This window comes from Eleutherodactylus coqui, chromosome 10, assembly GCF_035609145.1.
Source record: "Eleutherodactylus coqui strain aEleCoq1 chromosome 10, aEleCoq1.hap1, whole genome shotgun sequence".
Lineage (NCBI taxonomy): Eukaryota > Metazoa > Chordata > Amphibia > Anura > Eleutherodactylidae > Eleutherodactylus > Eleutherodactylus coqui.
The window spans coordinates 13,454,088-13,467,222 of NC_089846.1; the positions used below are offsets into that span (position 1 = coordinate 13,454,088).

The 13,135-nt window shown below is 47.2% G+C and overlaps 1 protein-coding gene across 3 annotated transcripts in view; it reads left to right on the forward strand.

Moving 5' to 3' along the window:
- The window catches only part of VAV2 (vav guanine nucleotide exchange factor 2), an 85,819-nt gene extending 74,066 nt beyond the window's left edge, over window positions 1-11,753 (forward strand). Inside the window, exons 13-28 of one of the 3 annotated variants that reach the window (XM_066580260.1) lie at window positions 460-545; window positions 701-833; window positions 1,639-1,748; window positions 1,999-2,100; window positions 2,186-2,274; window positions 2,370-2,386; window positions 3,024-3,045; window positions 3,737-3,864; window positions 3,940-4,005; window positions 4,320-4,357; window positions 4,429-4,545; window positions 5,611-5,698; window positions 5,788-5,902; window positions 6,321-6,407; window positions 7,288-7,442; window positions 11,458-11,753. In XM_066580260.1, coding sequence (XP_066436357.1) covers window positions 460-545; window positions 701-833; window positions 1,639-1,748; window positions 1,999-2,100; window positions 2,186-2,274; window positions 2,370-2,386; window positions 3,024-3,045; window positions 3,737-3,864; window positions 3,940-4,005; window positions 4,320-4,357; window positions 4,429-4,545; window positions 5,611-5,698; window positions 5,788-5,902; window positions 6,321-6,407; window positions 7,288-7,442; window positions 11,458-11,505 — 1,401 coding nt within the window. In that variant the 3' untranslated portion in view covers window positions 11,506-11,753. The remainder of the gene's footprint in view (window positions 1-459; window positions 546-700; window positions 834-1,638; window positions 1,749-1,998; window positions 2,101-2,185; window positions 2,275-2,369; window positions 2,387-3,023; window positions 3,046-3,736; window positions 3,865-3,939; window positions 4,006-4,319; window positions 4,358-4,428; window positions 4,546-5,610; window positions 5,699-5,787; window positions 5,903-6,320; window positions 6,408-7,287; window positions 7,443-11,457) is intronic. The other 2 variants (XM_066580257.1, XM_066580258.1) reach the window with 2 other exon arrangements.
- The last annotated feature ends 1,382 nt before the right edge of the window (window positions 11,754-13,135 follow it).

The window sequence follows — 13,135 nt, forward strand, 5'->3', positions numbered from 1 at the left end:
TCCACATCAATGTTTCCATTGTGGCCGGTTGAGGTGGAAACTGTTGGGATTATTGAAGTGGATGGCGGATGCAAAGCGCTTCTGACATGTGAGACCTCAGCGCAGGAAGTGTTTTCATAGGATCCGTTTAGTTCCGTTCCTTCTCACTTCCTTTTTTTCAAACGTAACAAATAGCGTAGCTGACGGCGCTGTTTGTTCCGTTGGAAAATGGAACAGAAATAAATGGAAATATTTATTTTTTTAATGAAAACCCGTTGAAGTTAATGGTGAACAAAACGCTAGAGACAAACTTTTGCACCCGGGCCCATGAGCCTTTAGCTACCCCCCTGCCTCAGACATTGTATATGTGCACTATGCGGTCGTCCCTGAAGCTCTGATGCTGTGTTAAGTCTTCCGTCCTCACGTGGAGGGGTCTCCTCGAAGGTAGTATATAACCCCACCTCTTCTTACTTATAACAGCAGGTGAATCTGGAAGAATTCGGGCGACCAAAGATCGATGGCGAGTTAAAAGTCCGATCGATAGTAAACCAAGCGAAGCAGGACAGGTGAGTGACATTGGGAGGAGAGGCCCCAAGCCCTGCCCCTCGGGACTGACCGAATTCAATCATTGATTTTGTGTATGACAAGGGGGGGGGGGGGGGATCGTAAAAGTTTTTTTATGTTACTCCCCCTGTGTCTGATGATGATGTCACCATTATAGGTATCTCTTCCTGTTCGATAAAGTCGTCATTGTGTGTAAGCGGAAAGGTGATAACTACGAACTGAAGGAGATTATAGAGCTGCTGTACCATAAAATGTCAGACGACCCCACGTACAACAAGGACATCAGGAAGGTAAATGTATACAACATATAGCTGGTGAGGGCATGTATAGATACACACTGGGGTGACGGGAGAGGTGTGGGTGCAAGGGTATAGTTTGGGGGAGATGGACACCACTAAGGAAGGTATAGACAAGGGTGGAGAGAGATGGATACAACATACAGACTGGGGTGGAGATGGAGGAGTGCCGTGCATGTAAAGCGGCATTGCCACCTCAGTCTATCATGGCGGAGGTGGTAATACCCGTCTGTACGCCGTGGTCACAGCTGGCAATTCTACACTGTTTTTGCAACTCCAGTTGACTTCTACAGCCACAACTTTACAGATAAGTATTATTATCGTAGCCATTAATGACTGAGGGTCTAATACCCCTTGAAGTGTCCCCTACTTGCCTCTTTGTAAATGTCTCTTCCGATGCAAACCATATGGGAGCGGTTGTTACTTGCGACTGCGGCCCCATGTAACGTGACATCCATGTCCAGATCTGTAGACTCACGCTGGACGTCCCAGTCATTGATTACATTGGAAGCCACATTTCTAGGGCAGCAGTCCCCTTCAAGGCCGTATGTTGCAAGTGTACATTTCCTTGTAGCCGCGCTCGTCATATGTGAACACACTGTTTCCTCATGTTTTACACTCACTTTCTCTGGTTCCTTTACGCTGGCGCTAGTCACATGGCAAAATGGTAAGACGTCGATCTTCCCGGCTGACGTTTATTTTTCTATTTATTGAATACCCCTCCCCCGTTTTCTGCATGGATACCAAAGGGGGATAGTATGGCGGCACCGCACTCACGTTCTACTCTCTCTCTGTTCAGTGGTCGTACGGATTCTACTTAATTCACCTCCAGGGGAAGCAGGGATTCCAGTTCTTCTGCAAGACGGAGGAAATGAAGAGGAAATGGATGGAGCAGTTTGAAATGGCGATGTAGGTACCCGCAAAATGGCATATGAAACTGGTGGAATGTGGGCTGTGCTGTTATATGGCGGCTTCCTCCCGCTCTCATTGTCTGTGTTATAGGGATATGCTGTTGCTCCTCTTGCTTTTGATCCCCTCTGTCCATTCATTAAGTCACCATTTATCGCTGTCCTCAGACCGCATGACGAATGGGTTTACAATGAAGCTATTGCCTTATCGCCATCACTGATCTAATCTTCTGACCGTTCCGTTTTTTCAGCTCCAACATTAAACCGGAAAAAGCCACCGCCAATCACCACAACTTCCAGATGTTCACATTTGACAGAACCACCAGTTGTAAAGCCTGCAAGATGTTTCTAAGGTGAGAAGTGGGCAGACACTCGTGTTACCTGCGGCGGTGGCCACGACGACTCTGCCGGTGATACTCGTTCTTTTCATTTCTCTAGGGGAACCTTCTATCAGGGATATTACTGCACCAAGTGCGGCGTCGGAGTCCATAAGGAGTGCCTTGAGAAAATCCACCCATGCAGAGTCGGTGAGTTCTCGCTGTATCGCACTGCGGTTCTTGCTGAGGTCGCTGTTCTGAATTAATGGCGGTTTTCTTTTTATCTTTTTTTTTTTCCGTTCTAGGCCCTGCTGACGAAATGGTAAGAGATATGATATATGGGGACAGCGCTGCTGCAGAACATCATTAGCATAGTTAATAAAGTGGGGCTGGTTTAGTTACAGTATCAAAGCCGGGGCATAATGTTTATGCTGGATCATAATGAGGCATGCTGATCTCTATAGCCTTTATGGTTAGAGTATTGTATGTACATCGTTGCTATGGCTACAGGCATCCTGAATATCTGTTCCTATTACCATGGCAACCCTAGAGCAAGCAGAATAGTTCCATGACTGCTGCAGAGGAATAAGTCTCATTATGGGTATGTTCACACACAGTGGATTTCGGTGCAGTTCGGCAGTATATTTTGTACTGCAGATTTTGGAGTGGATCCGTATTACAATCTGCACCTTTTGCTGCTGTAGTTGACACTGGGCCGCAGCTGATTTCACCACTTCAATTAAAGGCGTTACGTCTGCTGTGGATCCGTGTTAAAATCTGCACTAATGATGTGGATTTTAGTGCGGATTCTCACTGTGGAAAATCTACACCAATTCTGCTACTTGTGAACGTACCCTATTAATGGAGAAATACAACCCCCAATGTCCTCCTAGTGACGGGGGAAGCAGAGCATGATGGGAGTACAGACGGCACAGCTGATAAGTATTTTTCTCTTGCAGGATGCGCTCATCACTGTATCGGGTGAGTACTCCGCACGGTTCTATCATCTTACCGCTATTCTCCGGTCTACTGGCACGTTCTTCACCTCTCTAACATTAGCATACATTTATCAAAATGGTTCTAAATGGTTAATGGGGGGGGGTTCAAGCCCGATATCTGGAAGCAGTCTATGAGAGCGCTGCAGAACCTCTGAAGACTGGATCATATCTCTAATTCTCTGTACAATGCTGCACAGTTCTGGACGCGTTGCCTCGTGTGGCGCAGAGCACTAAGGCAGCAGGAATGATGGTTGCAGGTTCAATCCCAGCATGGTTCAGGTAGCCGGCTCAAGGTAGCCTTCCATTCTTCCGAGGTCAGTAAAATAGGCTGTCAGGTGGCAGGATCTCGTTTACAAAGTGCAGTTATAGCAGAGAGGTGCATTATGGGATCACAGCTCAGGCTCTGTGCAGAATTGTGGCTGCAGCTCTAGATGTGACTAGAGCAGAAGTGAAGGGTTTAGTGGCTGAGTGTTCTATGGAGATTAACCCTGTGGAATGTAGTGACCCACATCACTCTAGATATTACAGGAGCCGCCGCTCTCATCACAGTATAAGCCCAGAGTCTACATAAAGCTCAGCCCTGGATCTGTAGTTCCATACAGGGAGGCAACCATATTGGTTTCCCATCACCAGATTATTAATATTCATTGTGTTGATTACTAATTTGTCTGCAGGGCCCAAGATGTTGGCGGTACAGAATTACCACGGGAACCCTGCTCCTCCCGGAAAACCGGTGCTAACATTCCAAACGGGAGAAGTGATTGAGCTGCTCCGAGGTGACCCCGATTCCCAGTGGTGGGAGGTGAGTGCCGACCATTACCGCTATGACTGCTAGTTGTGTGTAGTATGACTGACGGCGCTCTTCTTGTATCTGCAGGGACGGTTGCTACTCACCAGGAAGTCTGGTTATTTCCCCAGCTCCTCTGTGAAGCCTTGTCCTGTGGTGAGTGGCGCCCTCTGTACCCCAGCATATAATCTTCATGTGGTCTGGACCACCAGGCCTGCGTTAATGTAGCAGCCATTTAAAGGGACTAGATACTTTTAAGGCATATAGGTGAGGGGTCTCTGAGATCCAGGAACTGTTCTTGGTGCAGAAGACCTGGGGTATCCTTATGGGAACGGTCCACGGATTTATTGTGGCAGGGAACATGAGGACTCCCAATGGTACAGTAGGAATCCCTTGTTGGGGAATCCCATACAGAAGCGTAAGGGTAAAACGCCCATCATCTGCTTTACTAATTTGTCTGTATTTTGCAGCAGCCGGCGAACCGCACAGATTACAGCAGATACCCCTGGTAGGTCCTCCTCCTCCTGGTCATTTCTCACGGTTTGCGCCTCGCTCCTCACACGCTGTCATCTCTTCCAGGTTTGCAGGGAACGTTGAGCGTCCACAAGCCGATAACCTCTTAAAGTCGCATCTCAGCGGAACGTACCTCATCCGAGAACGACCAGCAGAGGCTGAACGATTCGCCATTAGCATCAAGTATGAAGCCCACCCTGTCATGTGTAAAAAAAAAAAAGAAAAGTAATGTGATCGGGGTTCAGCATCATGCGCCAATATATCTTATAGGGGCGGAGCTATACTGGTACACAGCTCCAAATCTCCTGCATGCTACATGAGAACCTTCCTGCACTCACTGCAGACAGAAGCACATGGCTATTGCTACTGTGTAGATATGTACGGCCATCATAAGGAAGAGCCCTCTGTAGACAAATTATAAAGTCACCACTAGGAGGAGCTCACTGTATTGATATATATACAGCTACCATTAGGTGGCGCTCACTGCAGACAGATTATACAGCCAGTACTAGAGGCTGTGCCCCACGCCGCTGCTTCGGGTATCCCCTGTGTAATGTTTACAGGCTGCAGTCTCTTCTTTTCACTGGACATCACAGGCTGCTGCAGCCAGTGACAGAGCTGCAGCAGCCTGTGATGTCCGGTAATAAAGGGAGGGCCGAGCAGCGGCACAAGACACAGCGGGGAGAGTCGACTATATGCCTATTCGTTCTTTTTTGGCAGGGGGAACTGAGTTTTACAGAAAAAGATGATCCTGGACAACTAACTCCCTTTAATGTTACGTGATGGGAATGAGGTTTACTGATTTTATGCAAAGAAAAATGAGGGAAAATCACAGGTTTTATTGCAGAGTAGGAATTTTTCAAATAGTTTTTCTGACCACAGACCCAAAGTTTAAGCTACTGGTAGATAAATTCTAAGAGTTACAACCTGGGAACAAAAAGTGTCTTACACAGTGTTATACAGGCACCACTAGGGGGAGCTCCCTGCAGACACATGTATACAGCTCGTTGACCTCAATAAGATATCTGTAGTGAGCCCCTCCGTCATCTGGAAATCCATGTTTTTTACAGGGTTTTTCACACTGCCGTGGCTCTGTGGTGGGGAGTATGGCGGCCCGGTGAGGTTATTGGCTTTCTTGTGTGCAGTGGCTTAGTTTTCTACAATGAGTGACCCTTTCCGCCCTCTGCGCAGGATGATGGCGGCGATTGCTGGCCTGTGGGGTTCACGGCATTCGTGTTTTTCTTACAGATTCAATGATGAAGTAAAACACATAAAAGTTGTGGAGAAGGACAACTGGATCCACATCACCGAGGCCAAGAAGTTTGAGAGTCTACTGGTACGTTACCCCTCCCCCAACCCCACTGGGAGACAGTCAGCAGGAGGATTTGTAGGGATCATTGGGTGATTTGTGTTGACGTTTTGCAGGAGCTCGTGGAATATTACCAGACGCACTCACTGAAGGAAAGCTTCAAGCAGCTGGACACGACATTGAAGTACCCCTACAAACTGCAGAAGAGCCGCAGCACCCCCAAATCCCCAGGTACGAGCCGCAGCACCCCAAACCTACAGGAACAAGTGATGCCACAATTAAGAGGTTTTGGGGGTCACTACACTGTAGAGCAAGGACCACAATACTCCCCATAACTAAGCCAGACCCCGAATGAGATTGTAGCTGGGCTGAGTCAGACTGTGGGGGATTTGACGTTAACCCTTTACTGGATTTACCAGCCGTGATCTCATCCGTCAGGTTCAGGCCCTTAAAGTACTACAATTGCTAGCAGCAAGTGCTGGAGCACTGAAGTATTCGCGCCCAGTCCCTGCGCCATTTATTCTATTGTGTAATATTTTGTACTGCGCAGCATCCTGCAGTTTAACCCTTCCCTGTCCCGGCTGATGATGCTGCTTTGACTTGTGTTTTCTCTTCTTCTACCTTCACGTTTTCTCTGGACTCTTCACAGCTTCCTGTGCTTCCTACAACTTTTCTTTTCTCAGTCCTCAGGGTCTCAACTTTCCCTGTCAGAACCCGTCCACACCCTTCTGGTCAGGTACTACCGCCATATACCACGTACAACGCCATCTGCTGGTTGTCTCCCAGCATCACATTCAGTTTCAAGGGCACAGCCTTCTGTACATAAAGCTTCATCACCATGTAGTGAAAAGTTCTGCACCTTTCTAAGGAGATTTATCTCTGATGGAAAGGAAAAGTGGCGCAGTCGCCCATAACCTGATTCCACCCCAGTTTTGAGTCCAGAGAGAAGGACTGTGATTGGCCAATATCTTCCTCAATCAGCAGAGGGTTGTTACAGCGTGTCAGTGAAGATGATCTTCTGTGTTCCAGAACTTTTCATTATTCAATAACCATTATTGTATGAGCCGTTTAACCCCGTAGATGCTGCTAATCTATGAACAGATATCATTGCGGCCTCTGCTGGGTTTATTGTTGCTCGGGCTTTAATTACAGAAGCCGCAGCCTTCACCCTTTGTCGACATTTCGCTTCAGTGAATTTCTAGATTATCATCATCACACCAAACTCCATAGATGTGTTATACGGTAATGCCCCCGGCTCCATCACTGTCCCGCCGTTACATTGCATTCAGCACGTTCTCTGGTGTCTGCTCATCCGTCTGCTCACCTCGCTCATGTTCCCCTTCATGTCAATTACATCCTGGTGAGATCTCTTGCCCTATAGAGAGACATTGGTGTCACCCGCATGGAGGGGCAGCAGGAGACTTTCTGTGACTTGCGCCGCCAGCAATCCTCCATTTTTCGTTGTTTGTCCCCTCACCTCTTCATCCCACAGAACGTAGCTGCCATTTTGAGAACGATTTCTGGTTTCCAGCTGTCACTTATATGTGATTACCGGAGGTTTGCAGTGTCCCGCCTTCGTAACTCCAGCCCCCGTTGTTTCCACCCTCTCTCCGCAGTTTTCACACCACGTCCCGTAGGAACTGCTGTTGCCAGGTACAACTTTGCAGCCAGAGACATGAGGGAGCTCTCGTTGCGGGAAGGAGATGTGGTGAAAATCTACAGTCGAATAGGAGGGGATCAAGGATGGTGGAAAGGCGAGACAAACGGAAAAGTGCGTATTTATGATTTATATTGGGGGTTGTGGTTTGGTTATTGACTTACTTCTCTACACCGATGCATCTGAAAACTGCAGCACAAATGCTGGGTGCGACATTAAAGCTGGTACCAGTGCTGCTCAGGGGAGGGGTTACTGCTGGTACCAGTACAAGAGCTACCAGCTGCTCAGGGGAGGGGTTACTGCTGGTACCAGTACAAGAGCTATCAGCTGCTCAGGGGAGGGGTTACTGCTGGTACTAGAGTACCCAGCTATGTGATTCTCAGGGGAGGGGTCACTGCTGGTACCAGTACTAGAGCTACCAGCTACTCAGGGGAGGGGTTCACTGCTGGTACTAGAGTACCCAACTATGTGATTCTCAGTGGAGGGGTCACTGCTGGTACCAGTACTAGAGCTACCATCTGCTCAGGGGAGGGGTTCACTGCTGGTACTAGAGTACCCAATTATGTGATTCTCAGGGGAGGGGTCACTGCTGGTACCAGTACAAGAGCACCCAACTACTTGTATCTCAGGGCAGTGGTCACTGCTGGTACCAGTACTAGAGCTACCAGCTGCTATGGGGAGGGGGTCACTGCTAGTACTAGAGTACCCAACTACGTGATTCTCAGGGGAGGGGGTCGCTGCTGGTACCAGTACTAGAGCATCCAACTACCTGCACCTCAGTGGAGGGGTCACAGTCTAGGTGCACATATTTGTCAATTCATTATACTAATTTAACCCCTTCATAGTGTGCGCTGTATCTCTATGGCACACGTTAGGTAACACTGTATGGAGCATGCTTGGGAGACAAGCCTGTTACATACACGGCAGGCGTTTGTTGGCTGCAGCAGCCGCGATTGGAGATGACTTTAATCATGTCGGTCTATTCTGACCTTGGCATTTAAATGTCCCAAATGGCTTGTTCGTCATGCGATTGCAGGCACTTGTTCGGATGCCTTGTTGGCTTGGCGCCTTGTGAAGGCCTCCAGTGTTGCCATGAATGTTTGCCTGTAAACTATGCTTGTGGCACGTCTTAATAGAATGCCTGTCAAAATAAAGTATAATGCATTACTTAAGTGTTGCTGTGTACTGTATTAGTGATCAAATGATCACAAGTTCAAGTCCCCTTTTGGACAAAAAAAAAAAACAAGCAAAAAAACAAACAAACTTTTTTTACCAGTCGCATCCAAAAATAAAATTGGTATAGCTGCATTTGTAAAAGCCAAATTCATTAAAATATCACATAGTTAATTCCACACGATGAACAGAGTCAGAAAAACAAATGCAATGCTAGAATCTTATTTTGGTTCCCCAATCTTCAAGAAAGTCAATTTGTACCCCAAATTGGAACCAATAAAAATTACAGGACACTGAAAAAATGAGCCCTCACACAGCGGCATCAATGGAAAAGTACGGTATATACTCGAGTATAAGCCTAGTTTTTCAGCACATTTTTTTAATGCTGAAAAAGCCCTCCTCGGGAGAAAAAAAACAAACAACAAAACCCCGTAATACTCACATGGACTCGATGGTCTCCCTGGCGCTGCGGCAAGTTGCTTGCGAATTTTCCCCTCTGTGATCTCCCTGCTCAGCTTTGAATTCCCCTGCCGGCAATGTCATTGGCTGGCACTCGATCCAATCACAGCACTTACTTACACAGCACTGACGGTAGGGGAATTGAAAATCGAGCAGGGAGATGACAGTGAGGAGAAGTCTGAAGCAGGTTGCCGCACCGCCGAGGAGAACATCGTGCTGGGGACACAGACGCCGGCTGGGAGGTGAGTATCGCTTTTTTTTTTTTAAAACCTAGTGTATAATCTAGTATAGCTAGGCTTATACTCGAGTCAATGAGTTTTACCAGTTTTCTGTGGTAAAACTTATTGACTCGGCTTATACTCGGGTATATACGGTATTTATAGAGATCAATAAATGGTGACAGAAAGCACATTGTTTACTAAAGGGTTAACCGGGGCCACGGTGCTACACAGAGGCTTGCAGCAGTAAAATCACAGAATACATACTCTCCCCTGCCGCAGTCGGCTCTCTGGTCCCCATTGACAGGTGCAAGGAGCCAGAAATGACATCACTGACAAAAGGGCAATGTGACCACCGCTGCGGCTAATCACAATCTCCCTTCAGCTAGTGAATAGCTGCAGTGGTCATGTGACCCAGTGGCGGGTTGTAATCACTCCCCTGCCAGGAGTGAAGTTCAGGAAAGATTAGCGAGCCTGCATGGGTGGGGGAATGCGGAAGGGTATGTATTGTGTGACTTGACTGCTGCAAGCTTTTGTCTAGAATGGTAGAGTTGGACGGGACCTCCGGGGTCATCGGGTCCAACCCCCGGCTCAGTGCTGGATTACTAAATCATCCCAGACAGATATTTGTCCAGCCTTTGTTTGAACACTTCCATTGAAGGAGAACTCCCCACCTCCTGTGGTAACCTGTTCCACACATTGATCCTCCTCACGGTCAGAAAGTTTTTTTCTAATATCTAATTTGTGTCTCCTCTATATCCCTTTAAGTAGTGCAACAGAAAAAAAAACTACATCTATATTTGGAATCGACATAATCGTATGGACTCTGAGGATACAGATAATATCATTTTTACCAAACCATGAAAGAAAACGCCCTCCCAAGAAAAATTCCCCCCATTTTACCTCACTTAGAAAACTTTAAAGAAATTTTAATATATAAAATGGTAGAGATTTTAAAAAAATGAAATCGAGAAAGAGTCAAGTAACCTTTTTCTTTTGCCGGAGGTTTGACCTCTTCGAGGGGAACAACATACATGTGCGCACGTCGAGTGCCTGTATATGGAGGGAGTTCAGGGAGCCTTGTGCAGGCCCAGGGCTGCCATGAATGAGCACTTAATGCTTAGAACGCTGGTCAAAACACAGTATAATGCAATCCTATAGTACTGCAGTATACTGTATAAGCCATCGCAAGTCCAAATTCCCTATGGGGACTAAAACAATATGTAAAAATAAAAGTTCTATTAATGATTATTTTTATGACTTTTACTCCTAATTTTTCAAACATTTTTTGGTTGGCGCATCAAAAAAATAAAACAAAAAGAAAGAAAAATTGGTATTGCCATGTCCACTAAGGTCCAGTTTAGCAAAACCTCACATTATTAATCTCGTACGACAATGCCAGAATTTCTCATTTTTGGTCACCTGGACTACGAGAGAAAAATGTAATAAAAAGCTATACAAAAATTGTTTGTACCCCAAATTGGTATCAATAGAACCCACAGGTCACCTCGCAAAAAGCACGCCATACTTACTGAAGGCACAAACTCTCCTCACCTTCATCCTCTTGTCTTCGGCTCCCCCAGGGCACCAGCAGGGTCACCCCCTCAGCCACTTTTAGGTAGTGGTGAGAGATCTCTGGATCTGGGGGAGCCGGCAGGAATCTCAGGTGACCCCAATGCTGGCAGGAAGTGGAGCAGTTAGTGCTGTTCTGGTCCACTTTGTCTGCTTGGGGAGTGACTAACAGCCTGTCTGGTGCAGCACTGTTCGACCCCCCACCCCCCCACTTGAGGACCACCAGGGGAGATGTATCATCCCTGATGTCCGGCTAGAGGGGAAAAATAACAAAGCAGAGAAGACCTCCGATCCATTCCAAGATCTGTAACGGTTTCAATTTCTTGCCAACGGGCTGTGTGAGGTATTGATTTTTGGGAGATGAGTTGTAGTTTCTATTGGTATCATTTTGGGGTCACTGCGACTTTCATCTGTTTATATTACAATTTTTTGTGAGAGACAAAAAACGGCAACCTAGCCTTGGACCCCTTCGTGACGCCATAAAACCCCATACGGCTTGTCACTACGGCATTACACCTGGTCTGCTTACACTGCTGATGTGCTTGTAACATTGTATCAGTGCAGATAATCTCCAGAGAGTGTTGCTGCTTCACACAGTATTGCCCACACTGATACATAGTAACAACCCCTGTGTGTGAGCAGGAACAATGGTTTTCAGAGGAGACTTTTGGTTGTTTTCTAACACCTGGGCCTTTGTGTCTCTACAGATCGGCTGGTTCCCTTCCACCTATGTTGAAGAAGAGGGGGTGCAGTGACCCTGGCAGCTTCCAGATGAAATCTTTGCTTCCTTCAGACTGACTTGTTTGCACAGTAGGGACGTTGTTCCCGTAACAAATCCTCCCAGCGTCTCCGCAGCTCGTGGCCGTGCGCCCGGGGGTCTTCCTCGCTGGTATTACTTGTATATAAGATTTATAATTCTGATGAGCGGCCTTGGAAAGTGAGAGGAACTGTATGAGGAGGCGGCCGCGGCTTTTAAAGGGAATTAAAGTCATTCCATTTCTGACCTCAGTCTCTTCCGTCTGATTTGGCGCCGTTCACCGAAGCCAGCGTCACAGATCACATCTTACCACGACTCTTCGCTATAATTAAACCAGTTGATCGTGCATTAAGTAGCTGCTACTTTCCTGTTAGCGTTCGACTCTCCGTGTTGCCCCCGGAATGTCTGATTAGCTCTGTGCAGCATAAAATACTACTAACCTCTACCATCCAGTGCTGTTCCTGAAAGACCAAGCAACCCCCCCCCCCCCCCAAACAACTGTTTGCAGGGGCAATGTGATCATGCACTAAGCTGATTTCTGCAGGAAGCAGACAGGTTTGTTCTCACTGCAGTGGCCAGGCATGGTACTGCAGGCACTCAAAAAGAATGGAAACTTTGCTGCAATACCAAGCCTGGCCACTGCAGTGAGAACAGACCTGTCTGCTTCCTGCCGAAATAAGTTTAGTGCTGCAGCCTAGAAACAGGTGATTGGCTGGGATCCTGGGGGGGGTGGACCCACTGTCAATTTACTATTGGTGATTTATCCTACGGATAAGCCATTGATAGTTTACAACTACACAACCCCTTTAAGATGTATTCCTACAGGGCAGTTGAGCTGCACTAATTAAGGCACGCTGTTTGTTTGAGGTTTTTAATGCGGTTTTAACTCCACTGAGTGAATACAGGTTAACCCTTACAACCGGGAACAAACCACCTACAGTAAGTGCTTTTCCTCCATGGGTTGAGTACATCAGCTTTTCAGATCTTGCTAGCTCTACAACACGAGGAAGTGCCCTGATCCTACGGACATCGTGGGGGATGTGATGGCTGGTGGGAACATTGTCGCATCTTCTCTCCACGCAATGAACCTACAAAATTAGTGTCCATTAGTAAGTACCACAGCAATAACAGCTACTTGTGGGGTCCCAGCAGGTTTTTCAGCAGGCTGCCCTCTTTTACAGCACTACAGCGGACAATTTCCACTCTTATCAGATGTCCTGCAGATATGGGGGAGCACTTAAGGAAAATGCCATTTATGCAATTGTCTGACATATTTAAAGGGGTATTCCGGTTACAGAACGGTTTTTCAAGGTTTTACCCCATTCACTGGATGGGTGAAAACTGATAGAATCGTGGAGGTCGCAGCAGTCAAACCCCCCCCACGATCTGAACAGGGTTTCAGTTTCCCCCATCCTCCTCACTGCTGGATGGCTCCTCTGCACCCACATTGGTGTCATTGAATGGAGCACATCTCAGGCTTGGGGTTGACTGACATAGCCAAGTACAAAGTGTTCCTCTATCTTTGACAATCCCATAGAAAATTAATGGAGTGGCAGTGCGCAAGTGCGACTTGCACGCTCTTCAAGCTCCCGCTCACTGCAGGGGCTGAAGCGATGAAGATGGGAAAC